Source organism: Microcaecilia unicolor, chromosome 11 (genome assembly GCF_901765095.1).
Source record: "Microcaecilia unicolor chromosome 11, aMicUni1.1, whole genome shotgun sequence".
Classification (NCBI taxonomy): domain Eukaryota; kingdom Metazoa; phylum Chordata; class Amphibia; order Gymnophiona; family Siphonopidae; genus Microcaecilia; species Microcaecilia unicolor.
In genome coordinates, this window is record NC_044041.1 from 95,724,251 (window position 1) to 95,736,619 (window position 12,369).

General features: G+C 47.3%; 1 protein-coding gene across 1 annotated transcript in view; it reads left to right on the forward strand.

Moving 5' to 3' along the window:
• The first annotated feature begins 1,516 nt into the window (after nt 1-1,516).
• MED26 (mediator complex subunit 26) overlaps nt 1,517-12,369 on the forward strand; it is a 139,118-nt gene continuing 128,265 nt past the window's right edge. The window contains exon 1 of the mRNA XM_030219671.1: nt 1,517-1,833. Within this exon, the coding sequence (XP_030075531.1) occupies nt 1,762-1,833 (72 nt within the window). The 5' untranslated portion in view covers nt 1,517-1,761. The remainder of the gene's footprint in view (nt 1,834-12,369) is intronic.

The following is a 12,369-nucleotide window of genomic DNA, read 5'->3' on the forward strand; positions in this document are numbered from 1 at the left end:
CGCTGCAGAGGGGTCATCCGCTCCATCCGAGCGGGGATCTATCTCCTCCAAGGAATCCGCAAAGGACCGTTGGGAGACCTCAGACACGCTGCCCTCATCTACATCGGAGGAGACAAAGTCCTCCAAGGCCTGGAAATCAACCCGAGGGCGTTTACCTCTGGGAACCTCAACCTCTTTATCAGAAGAGGGAGCAGGGGCAGCGTTTTGCATGAGGAAAGCCTGATGCAGCAGCAAAACAAACTCGGGGGAGAAACCCCCCAGACTGTGCACTTCCGCAGCCTGGGCAACAGCCCTAGACGCACTCTCAACCGGCGCTCGCAATAGCGGGGGAGAGACATGCTGCGCATCCAAAATGGCGTCCGGCGCGAAACTCCGCGAAGGAGCCGCGCGGGAAGAACGGCGCTTAACTTTAGCCGCTTTGTGCCGTCGCCCAAATTAAGGGCGTTCATGGCATTGTCTCCAACCTCAAGGGCGGCCCACGAAGAAGCCGTCCGAGCCGCGTGGCCGGGCCAAGATGGCGGAGGCGAGGAGCGGGGGATGGGCGTTTATGGCGGGAAAAAACCGCCACGCCGGAGGAACGACCGGGACATTCATCGGTCACTAAACTGTCACCCATCAAGGGCGAATCAGGTTGTAAAACCCCCGCATCCCCTCTAGAAGCGCTCCAGCGATCCGGGGAGCGACCCTTTGCGCCCTCGCCCTCCGACGCCATATGCCACGAGGAGAAGAATCGGGGAACCCCCTGCCCGCTATAAAAAGGTAAAATTACCTGCTTGCCGCTCCGAGCTGTAACGAACTGGTGTCCCAGTGAGTAGCTGCAATGAACGTTTAAAGAAACGTCGAATTAAACGCCTTTAAAGACGTTTAAAATTTTTTTTTTTTTTTTTTTTTAAACGGAGCCAGCGGGAGGGGGGAGAAAAGGAGGGACCTGGCACCACCAGGTTTGCACTTGCTCAAAAGAGCCCTCAACCCCAGGCCTCAACAAAACCTAAGGATTAGGCTTGGAGGCCTAGCCAGAGCTGCTGCTGTGTGTGACCACCACCTGCTGAGATAGAGAACATACTGAGGAGTTTCCGGCAGCACATGACCACATATAGGGAGGCAAAAGTTTGCTCTCTATCTCCACCTGCTGGTAGATGGACACAACCCACCAGTCTATGGATTGATCAGCTTGATGATATGGAAGCTGCGATTTAAAGCTAACATTCAAAACTGTAATAAAAACCGAATTTAAAGAAGAGTTACAGACAGACCTAGCCCAGACATACTACTAAACCTACTCTCCACCCACCCATGAAAGAAGCCCTACTACAGTAAGTCTTCTTTCATGGGTAGATGGAGAGGTATGTTTAATACCCACACAGGTACTACCAACCACAACCCCAGAAAGCACACAGACGCACCACGCATGCCCGACGACGTCGGCGACGCACGCAAAGGAGTTCGCGCGCCGGTGGGGGTGTTGACGTCACAAAGCGTGCCCTCCCTGCTCCTCCCCCTCCCGCTTTCCCAGCGTCCCGCGGGCGGTGCGGAGCAGTTCGGTTTGTGTTCTCGAGGCCCGCGGGAGAGACGCCGCAGCTTCCCCCGGCCCCGAGCTCCCTCCCGGTCCCCCGCTCTCCGCTGACCGCGGGGGGAGGAACATGTGGCTCCGCTCTCAGCAGCAGCTTCAGCCCTGTGACGGCCAGTGACTCGCGGCCCCCGCCGACCCTCCCGGGACGAACCCCGCTGGCCGGCCGCCCCGCTCCGTCCCGGCAGCAGGCAATGACAGCGGCTCCAGCAACCCCGCAGCAGATGAAGGAACGGCTGCTGCAGGCCATAGATCCCCAGAGCAACGTGAGTAATAGTGGAGGGGATGCAGAGGGAGGGGGAGAGGGAGAGGGGCTGTCAGGTGGAGGGGGGAGATGAGAGACCCAGGAGAAGAAGAAGAGGGAATGCTAGGCTTTGGGGAGGGAAAGGAGGCTATGAGGGGCCCAAGAAGAGGAGGAGAGATGGACTGTCAGGAGGCCTTGGGGAGGGAGAGGGACCATCAGGAGATGAGGGGCACAGGAAGACAATGAGGGGGATTATGGGGAGAGCAGGTAAAGGAGGGGCCCTGGAAGAAGAGAAAAGGAACTGACAAGAGGTCCTGGGGAGGGAAGTGTTGAGGGGCCCGGAAAAAGAGGAGCAGGACTGTGAGGAAGCCCTGAAGAGGGGAGTAACAAGAGATTGAGGGGGGAGGAGGAGAAGGATTAGGATTGTCAGGAAGCTCTGGAGAGGGGGAAGAACGGACATAGGGGGCCAGGAGGGAGAAAAAGAGGAACTGTCAAGTGAAGGAAATAAAGAGTTGCCCTGGGGACCCCAGAGGAGGCAGGAGGGAGATTTTTATGAAATGTGTTTGAGAGGGGGGAAGGAGGGGAAAAGGGTGATTGTCAGTTGGGGGAGAGGGACTATCAGGATGCTGTGAAAGAGGATATGAAGGTGTTGGGATTGTCAGGGGGTCTTAGGATGAGGAGATTCGGTGGGGGTGATGAACAGCTGTCAGGGGGTTCTGGAGTGGGGGTGGAGAGAAGAAAATGAGACTGTCAATGAACCCAGGAAGAAAGTGGTTAAGAGGGGTGTTGCTGGTGGTAGATGATAGATCCTTCCCCCTCCCCATCTCCTGTCTTGGCCCTTCCTCTTTGAAATCTTATGCCTCTATGGTTAGGAGCTCTCCTTCACTGGTGCCTCCTGTTTAGATTCCTGAGCCTGCTCTTTTATTCTATGTCTTGCCACAACCCTGGGACCTGTTCCTCTCCTCCACCACCATCACTTGCCTGAGTCCTTGGAATCTGTAGCTCTCCGGCACCTCCATATGTGTCCCTGGGACCTTTATCACCTTGTACCTTGCCTCCTGAGATCTGGTCCTCACCACCACTACCGTCTGCCTTAGCTCTTGGTATCTGTTCTTTTCCATTTCCACCTTGTGCCTTAGCTTCCGGGTACTTGGCCTTCCCCACTACACCTTATCTCTTAGCTTTAGAGTACCTGGCCTTCTCTACTACCACCTTGTGCCATGGAACCCCTGGAACCAGGCCTTCCCTACTACCACCTTGTGCCTGGTAACCGGACTTCCCTGCCATTGCCTGCTGTCTTACCCCTTGGTACCGGGCCTTCCCTGCTATCACCTCATGTCTTACCCCCTTGGTACCGGGCCATCCCTGCTATCACCTCATGTCTTACCACCTTGGTACCTGGCCTTCCCTGCTATCACCTTGTGCCTCATCCCTTGGTACCTGGCCTTCCCTGTTATCACCTTGTGCCTCGTCCCTTGGTACCTGGCCTTCCCTGCTATCACCTTGTGCCTCGTCCCCTGGTACCTGGCCCTTCCCTGCTACTGCCTTGGGCCTCAGCCCCCCTGGCACTCAGCCTTGCTTGCTACCACCTTGGGTCCCATGGTACTTGGCCTTCCCCGCTACCACCTCAAATCCCCCACTACTGCCTCATGCCTAGGCCCCCTGGTACCTGTCCCTCTCCTCCCCCCTGGCCTCTGTTCCCCTGGTACCTGTCCCTCCCCACCACTTTTTCCTGCCTGGGCCCCTGGAATTTTTCTCTCCACCATTTCCACATCCTGCCTCAGCCCCTTCCCACCATCCTCTACTGCCTCAGTCCCTTATTGTCTGTCCCTCCCTCCCCACCACTTCCATCTCATGCCCTAGGATCTGGCTCTTTCCACGACCTCCACCTCCTAGCTTGTACCCTGGGATTTCCTTCCCACCATCTTCTACTGTCTGGGTTCCTTACTATCTGGCCCTCCCCACACCTTCTGCCCCTGTCGCAGGGATCTGGCCTTCCTTCCCCACGACCTCCACCTCCTGCCTCGGTCCTTGAGATCTGGCCCTCCTCACCTCTTGCCTCAGTTCCTTGCTCTATGGCTCAGCCCTCCACACCACGTCCACCTCCTGCTTCGGTTCCTGGGACCTAGCCTTCCCCACCAAACCGCTCTTTCTGGGACCTCCCCACATCACCTCGTGCCTCCCTCTGCAGGATTTCTTCCCCTCTCAGCGGGAATCACCGTGGAGCTTTCCTCGGGCGCTAGCTGGAGCTCGGAAAACGGCACCGTGTTTAGGGCGCCCACGGAGTGCAAAGACGGGCTTAACCGCTCTACTCCAGGCCGGGGATCGGCTGGGCCCGAACGGCCTCCGCCAGGCCCCGCTGCTCGTTTCTTTACACCGGCCACGGGCAAACGCTTTTCCTTTAGGCTTTTTGAGCACCTCGTTCCGACGGAACTTTAGACGGTGGGGGTGGGGATTATAATCTGCCACTTCTGGCACTTGTGAAGCAACTGGTGTTCGTTCCAGCAGCGCTCGGCCTAGCACTTAACCGATTCATTCGCAGGGTTGAGTAGTGCACGCTCTATAGAACACATTACAGAGCGAGCCTTGAGCCGGGCCGATCGGTAAATGACTTCATATGTTGCTTTTGCTGCCCTTCCTTGAGCTTTCTGGGTTTATTTCCTGCAAACCTGCTGTTCTTCTCGAAGGCTTCCTGATGAACTTTCATTGCTTTCCATTCTCCTTTTTGATTTGTCAGTTTTGTGTAGATCTCTGATAATAAAAATAATTGCATTTCCTGTGTAGGTGTGTAGTAGACAGTATTTTCCCAGAAAATGATTAGGCTTTCCTCATGCTGACACACACAGGTAGTTGATTGCAGATATAATAGCTAGCCACTGTGATGCAGTGCCTTTACTATAGTTTTGCTGTGCTAAAGAAAACTTTTTGCCATTGCATTTGAGAGCCTGCTGTTGTCCATAGTATATGTGGGGGCTTTCCCCGATTGTACTCTAAAACAATACTTACTTCCGTAGCCTATAAGTTTGTGTCCTTTTTCTCACCAACCTTTATCCATCTGTGGCTAGCCTCCTTTCCATGAACACTTTAACACCTATTTCTGTAACTCTTCGAGATGGAAAAGGAAGCCAAAACAGGTATTTCTGGGCATCTGTCTCACATTCGACATATACATTATGCTTGTAAACCTTGTATTTCTAAGAATACATCATAGTATGTTTGAATGTATGGACATTATGTGCAAGAACAAACTGCATTTCTATGAAGCATGCTACAGTTCTATTATGATAATGCAACTTTTCCTGTCATAGGAGGAAAGTAATTTAATTTAACCAGTCTTAACACTTATTTACATGTTAAAGGAATAATGCAGTTTGTGCAATGTTGATGCTTTGTAAGTAACTCTGGATAGAATTATGTGCTTCTGAACGAAAATGTGTTTTAAGTTATGTGATGTGAGAAAATAGATATCCATGGACCACGTATAGCCAAAGTTTATCCTTTCCAGATAGTGTTTATTCTTCTGAGTGTTGCTGAATAGCAAAAGAAATTAAGGTAATATGAATGCTTGTGAAATCAGCTTTTGTTCCCATATTTAAATGTCAGTCCATCTTGGACAAGTACTGTGGTTACCACATTAATACTCTTGGATATGCACAAATATTCAACAAATATACTGTAGTTAATGGCTTTTGATTGGATTTACTCACTACATCTGTGATTAGCTTCTGAGAGCTGTGCTTCCTTCATCAAGTCAGTGAAGAAACAATATATGGAGTTCTCAAAAGCTAGTCACAGCTTTTTTTTTGTTTTGCTCCTTCTACGGTGTTACTGCAAAAACCTCTTGTGACCAGGAGTCTTGAAATGTGTGTTTTTTGGTAGTTGTTGGTACATCATTATTTAACTGAACAGAGGTGATGTTTGGTTGATGTTGGAGAGGAAATTCTGCAAAAGAACAATCCCCTTTTTTCTGGAACTTACAAAGGAAAGTGAAATTGTTTAATATTTCATGCTAGCTGGAAAGGTCAATCAAGTAATGGACCTAAAGCTATTTGTGCTATGTAGTGTCCTACTGTCCTCATACACTCTCTCCTAGATCAGTGGATCTCAGGCTGGTATTGGCGGACCACCAGCCAGTTAGGTTTCAGGATATCCACAGTGAATATGCATAAGATAAATTTGCGACCATCTCTGGAAAAAGGTGATTAAACTCACTAGAAGCAAAAAATGAGGTTGTAATGAATTCTGTTAGAGCAAACAATTTCCTGTTAAGAGCAAAAACCCTTTTGTGTGAAAAAATTAAAAAGTTGCAGAAGTTCGAATATGTAGCTTATTCAGGTTGCTTATTGACTCATGACAAAATCAGCCATTCTCAACATTTTGGATTCACTACTTTAGTCACTTTTTTCTCAGAGATGGTCACATTTGCGTGGTTATGAACGCCTTTATGTTTAACTCTTGCTTGCATAGTCATTAGGGATATCCAGAAAACCTGACTAGCTGGTTGACCCACAGGACGTTTTGAAAATTATTTATCTAGATCCCTGCATTTTCTGTCCCATTCTGCTGGTGTTGTGCATGTTATTGGTGTGTTTACTCTGTGCTGTCAACATTGGCAGGTAGGGTGCACTGTTGGTGTTTGTTACTTAGGTTTATGGGTAACATGTATATCGAGAAAAACTTCAAGCATTAGTTTTTCTCTTGAGCATCCAGTGCTGCAGTCCCAGGGGTTTGCGAGGTAACCAAATCTATTAAAACTGCTTTCCTGGTGCCCCCAGAAAGAGATTGACAGTGACCAACACACAAACATTAGGCAACTCACTGTACTGACCGCCACGTTTTACCATGTGTTGCTGAACTGGCAACGCTACTGTTCAGCAACATGAGTTGTGTAACACATGAGGCTCTATATGAGTTGACTTTTGTCTGTTGACACCTCAGTCTTTGCAGTGAGCCAGTGAAGAGTTACTGTGAGGTGTATTTTCAAAGCACTTAGACTTACAAAGTTTCATAGAGGTATATTTTCAAAGCACTTAGTCTTCCAAAGTTCCATGGAAACCTATGGAACTTTGGAAGGCTAAGTGCTTTGAAAATACACCTCACTTGTAACCTGTGGAACTTTGTAAGTTTAAGTTCTTTGAACATGAGACCCTTGGAGGCATATTTTCAAAGCACTTAGGTTTCTATGGAACTTTGGAAGGCTAAGTGCTTTGAAAATGAGCCCCTTGGTGTCCTTCATTAAAATGGCCGTTGTCTGGGCCTTTGTGTTTCCGATGGTTGGGCCTACCTACTGGGATTCATTGCCTCTTTTTTTTATTGTTTAGAAAGTACTGATTTTACTTGTCTTTTCTCAGCTATTTTCACCCGGTTTCTATGTAGTGGGACTAAAGTTGTGTGCGCAGATGCACAGATAATTGCCAGTTAAGCAAAGATTGACACTATTTGACATTATTTAGAATTTGCACGCAGAATTGTCTAAGCATATTCTGTAAAGTAATGTGCGTAAATTCTAAGTCACCTAGTTGAAAAAGGGGCATAGCCATAGGCAGATTTTGGTAATTTCTTAAAAGTATGTGTGTTGTTATAGAATACACCTGGTCTGCGCCTAATTTAGGTGTAGGTGTTGACACCAAGTTTTACTTGGTGTAACTTCCCGCAGCTAAATTTAGTTGTGCGGATGGGCGCTAGGCCTATTCTTTCTGGAGACAATGTTTTAGGCATGATATGTAGAATCTATCCCTTTATGTCTGGAGTTTGGGTACCTTTTTTTGCTTTTTGGAACCCCTGTTCAATAGGTTTTGTTCCCTTGTGTGTTAAGTCTTTTAAAATTTTGTTTCTCTGTATTGTGTTTTATTTATTTCACTGTGCTAAAAAGTTCTTACGTGGCTTTGTACACTTCTCACAATTGTAGATGGTGATATAGAAACATTTTGTTAAATACAGAAATAAAACTATATAACTTTTTTGTTGTTGACTTTTCAGTTGCTTCTAGTTAGATATTTGGTAACTGATAGCATACATAGACACAATTAAGGCCGCTTCATAGAATTCACAGTCCAGTCAGGACAAACCTGCACAGCAAAAAAAATAAAAAATTTAGATATATTCAGGTGTCCTGTGAATTGGTTCAGATTCTTCTTTCCATGAATGATTCTTCATTATGTGTCTCCTTTAACAGCACTGCTTTTTCCGCAGGGACCACTGCCTGCAAATAGCATGTGATAATGGTGCTGGCACATGTTAGTAAATGAGCCCTCATATGTCAGTTTTTTAATGGAACTTCTTGAAGCTTCGTGTTTTAAATCTTATTTGGAGTGGTCAGTGGTGAAATGTTTAATACCCCCTGGCTCAGCCTCATGAGTCAAATGCACAAATTGCTCAATGTTCCATTCCCCCCCCCCCCCAATTTTAGCTGGTGGTTTTGTATTCATTGGTTAACTGGTAATACACAGCAGCTTAACAACTTAGGGCACTGTTTACTAAGCAGCGTTATAGGCGCGTTAACATTTTTAACACACGTTAACCATGTACATGCCTACAATATCCCTATAGGGGCCTACATGGTTAGCACACGGTTTAAGTGTAGACGTGCTAAAAACACTCTAACGCACCTTAGTAAACAGGGCCCTTAGTTAATGCCTCACCAGCCTGTTAAATTATTCAGTTACAGGTGTATATAAGTAATTTAGGGCTAGATTTACTAATGTGCGTGACTGATTAACATGCATTAAGGCATGTTAACGTTTGCTGTTTACCACAGGATCTGTTTTAGTTACTAATAATGCATTCTAAGACCATTAGCTCCTGCTAACTCAGTAATATTCTTTAGTAATCCAGCCATTAATATTTTCCTATTTTTTGACCTTGAAAGCTGTTTTTGTGCGTGTTTCTGCTGTCTTCCAGAGTATGTTTGTTTTCTTGCCTATGTGACCTACAAATTGTTTTCTGCATAATTGGCCTCTTGAATGGGAGATATATTTTTGCTCACGTGTCTATTCTATGGTGTAATAATACCAGCTGGTTTGAATGTAAGGCGATTTGTTCTTTCTTTTTTTTTTTCTGTGACTTGTAGGCAGTGCACATTAGATAATACTAGTAGTTAGAGTTGGTATAGCAAACAGTTGTGACCAGCCTGTAATAATTAAGTCTTTTTTGTTCTGACATTTTAAAAATGTGTTCCTTTTGGCATTTACAGTTCTGTCTGTGCGTAATTTATGACTTTGTTCGGAGCATGGCTGCTCTCAGCTTCAGGTGAATTGCAGAGGAGTAGCTTAGAGGGAACAGCTTTCCTGGTGAAATGTTTAATTAACATCAAGCAAGCTTGATGTGGATTTAGAATTGCATAGAGAGGGGATAGTAATCTTCAAAGAATATTCTCCTGTTAAAGCAACAATTTTCAGTTAACGTACCAAGTGATGAGTGAAAGTTAAGTAACTCCTAAATTGAAGCCCTTGTAGTATACGTGTCAGAAAAAAGTAAGAAGTCCCAAACTGAACAGAATAATAAAAGAATGTTGTCAATAAAGGGTAATCATGTATGAGGATATATCTGAAAGAAGGCTCCAGTCTACCCATAGGACTCCAGAAGGAGATGCGCTTTGGTATGATGCAGCGAGGGTTGGCAGTAAGTTTGAGAGAGTGAGGTTACACTCCATATAACCCATCTTAGGAGTGAGGCTCATTATGTACAAAACTAACCCATCTGGAGACATTTCTACCAATGGAACAAATAGTAAGTTTGCACAATTCAGCAAGTGAAAATTCAATGTGTGATCCATACAAAAACAACTAATAATTATGTGAAAGTTCACAAGTTTCTACTTCCCAAGTGCTCTTAAGAAATGGTATTGCTTTGGGCCTGTTTTAGCTTCACTGCAGGATCCAGATAAACCCCCCCAGTGAGGCAGGTTTTCTTCTACCAGAGCAAATAATGGTGCTACTTATCGTGTCTAAAGCAAAAATAAACAAAAATAGCTTAAATGATTTGTTTAATGGGGTATTTTTATTTTTTAATTGAAGATGGATAAATGCTGAAGAGAGAGGCTAATAAGGAGATACTCCTTGAAGCGGAATATGCAGTGCAGTGACTGAACTTTATCAAAGACTAGACTGTGCTGGGCATTGGATAGGAGAGTGACTTTTAAAAGTATCGCTCACACACACACCTATATATATATATCCTATATAATAATTCTCAACTCCAACGTTCTGTCTTGCTGCCTGTGTTCGTGGCTGAGTTGGTCTGCTAGGCTCCGAAGCCCAGGCTTACGTCACACGCAGCACTGACCAACCGCACGACAGCACCACGAGGCCCCGCCCTCGGCACCACACCCCTCCCCAAAGGTCGCCGCCGCCACTCACCCCTCCACCCCCCATGAGGTCGCCGCAGCCACTGCTCCCCCCCCCCCCCCCGAGGTCGCCGCCCAGCCCAGCCACTTTCCCTCCAGGCCCGTCCACCCAACACAGACCTGCCAAGTCTCCCGTGAAATACACGGCACCAGCTTCCATTTCCGGCCATTGCTGCTGCTCCTGTTGAGCAGCAGCGGCCGGTACAAAAACAAAAACAGCCGATTTTAAAAAGCAAGCGCAGCACCGCAGGCAGCCATCAGGCTGTCGGTTCTGCAGCCGCTCCTCTCGCCTCTCACGTCACTGCCCCTGGAGCAGACCCCGGAGGAGCGCAGTGACGTGTGAGGTGAGAGGAGTGGCTGCAGAGCCGACAGCCGATGCCTGATGGCTGCCTGCGATGCCGTGCTTGCTTTTTAAAAACAGCTGTTTTTGTTTTTGTACCGGCTGCTGCTGCTCAACAGGAGAAGCAGCAGTGGCCGGAAAAGGGAGCTGGCACTGCGTGTTTCATGGGAGACTTGGCGGGTATGTGTTGGGTGGGCGGGCCTGGAAGGAAAGAAGGGGATAGAGAGAGGGACACGGGATGGAAGAATCGGGAGGGGGGGGTAGATGGATGGAAGGATAGGGAGAGAAACAGGGAAAACAGATGGAAGGATGGGGAGAGAGACACGATGGAAGGATGTGGAGAGAAAGGGGGAGATGGATGAATGGATGCAGAGAGAAAGGGGAGAGACTGGAAGGATGTGAAGAGAGAAGGGACACTGAACAGAAAAGGGTAGAGAGATTGAGAGACACTGGATAGAAGGAGGGGGAGAGAGACATTAGATGGAAAGATCAGGAGAGAGGGTAGATGGGTGGAAGGATGGGGAGAGAAAGAGGGATGACGCTGGATGGAAGGGTACAAAAAAAAAAGGAGACACTGGATGGAAGGATGCAGAAAGAAAGGGGAGACATTGGGAGGGGGTCCTGAGACCAGAAGGGGTGGGGTGGTCTTGAGACCAGAGTGGAGGGGGTCCAGAGACCTGGGAGGGGGGGAGGTATCTCTGCCACACACACACTCTCTCTCTCACAGTCAGTGTCTTTCTCTCACCCTCCACACTGTCTCTCAGACACTCTCTCACACTGTATCACATTCACTCTCTATGTGTCACACAGAGGCATATTTTTAAAGCACTTAGCCTTCCAAAGTTCCAAAGGTTTCTATGGAACTTTGGAAGGCTAAGTGCTTTGAAAATATGCCTCACAGTCACTCTCAAACACTCTCGATCTCATACACTCTCTGTCTCACAGAGAGTCTGTGTATCGCACACATACACTCTATCTGTCTCTCACACACACACTCTCACTCACAGACACATTTGCACCCACACTCACTCTCTCTCTGTCACACACACACACACACATTCACTCTCTCACTCTCACACACACTCCGTGCTAGGACCGCTGCTTTTTAATATATTTATAAATGATTTAGAGATGGGAGTAACTAGCGAGGTAATTAAATTTGCTGATGACACAAAGTTATTCAAAGTCGTTAAATCGCGACAGGATTGTGAAAAATTACAAGAGGACCTTACGAGACTGGGAGACTGGGCGGCTAAATGGCAGATGATGTTTAATGTGAGCAAGTGCAAGGTGATGCATGTGGGAAAAAAGAACCCGAATTATAGCTATGTCATGCAAGGTTCCACGTTAGGAGTTACGGACCAAGAAAGGGATCTGGGTGTCGTCGTCGATAACACACTGAAACCTTCTGCTCAGTGTGCTGCTGCGGCTAAGAAAGCGAATAGAATGTTGGGTATTATCAGGAAAGGTATGGAAAACAGGTGTGAGGATGTTATAATGCCGTTGTATCGCTCCATGGTGTGACCGCACCTTGAGTATTGTGTTCAATTCTGGTCGCCGCATCTCAAGAAAGATATAGTAGAATTGGAAAAGGTGCAGCGAAGGGCGACTAAAATGATAGCGGGGATGGGACGACTTCCCTATGAAGAAAGACTAAGGAGGCTAGGGCTATACAGCTTGGAGAAGAGATGGCTGAGGGGAGACATGATAGAGGTATATAAAATAATGAGTGGAGTGGAACAGGTGGATGTGAAGCGTCTGTTCACGCTTTCCAAAAATACTAGGACTAGGGGGCATGCGATGAAACTACAGTGTAGTAAATTTAAAACAAATCGGAGAAACTTTTTCTTCACCCAACGTGTAATTAAACTCTG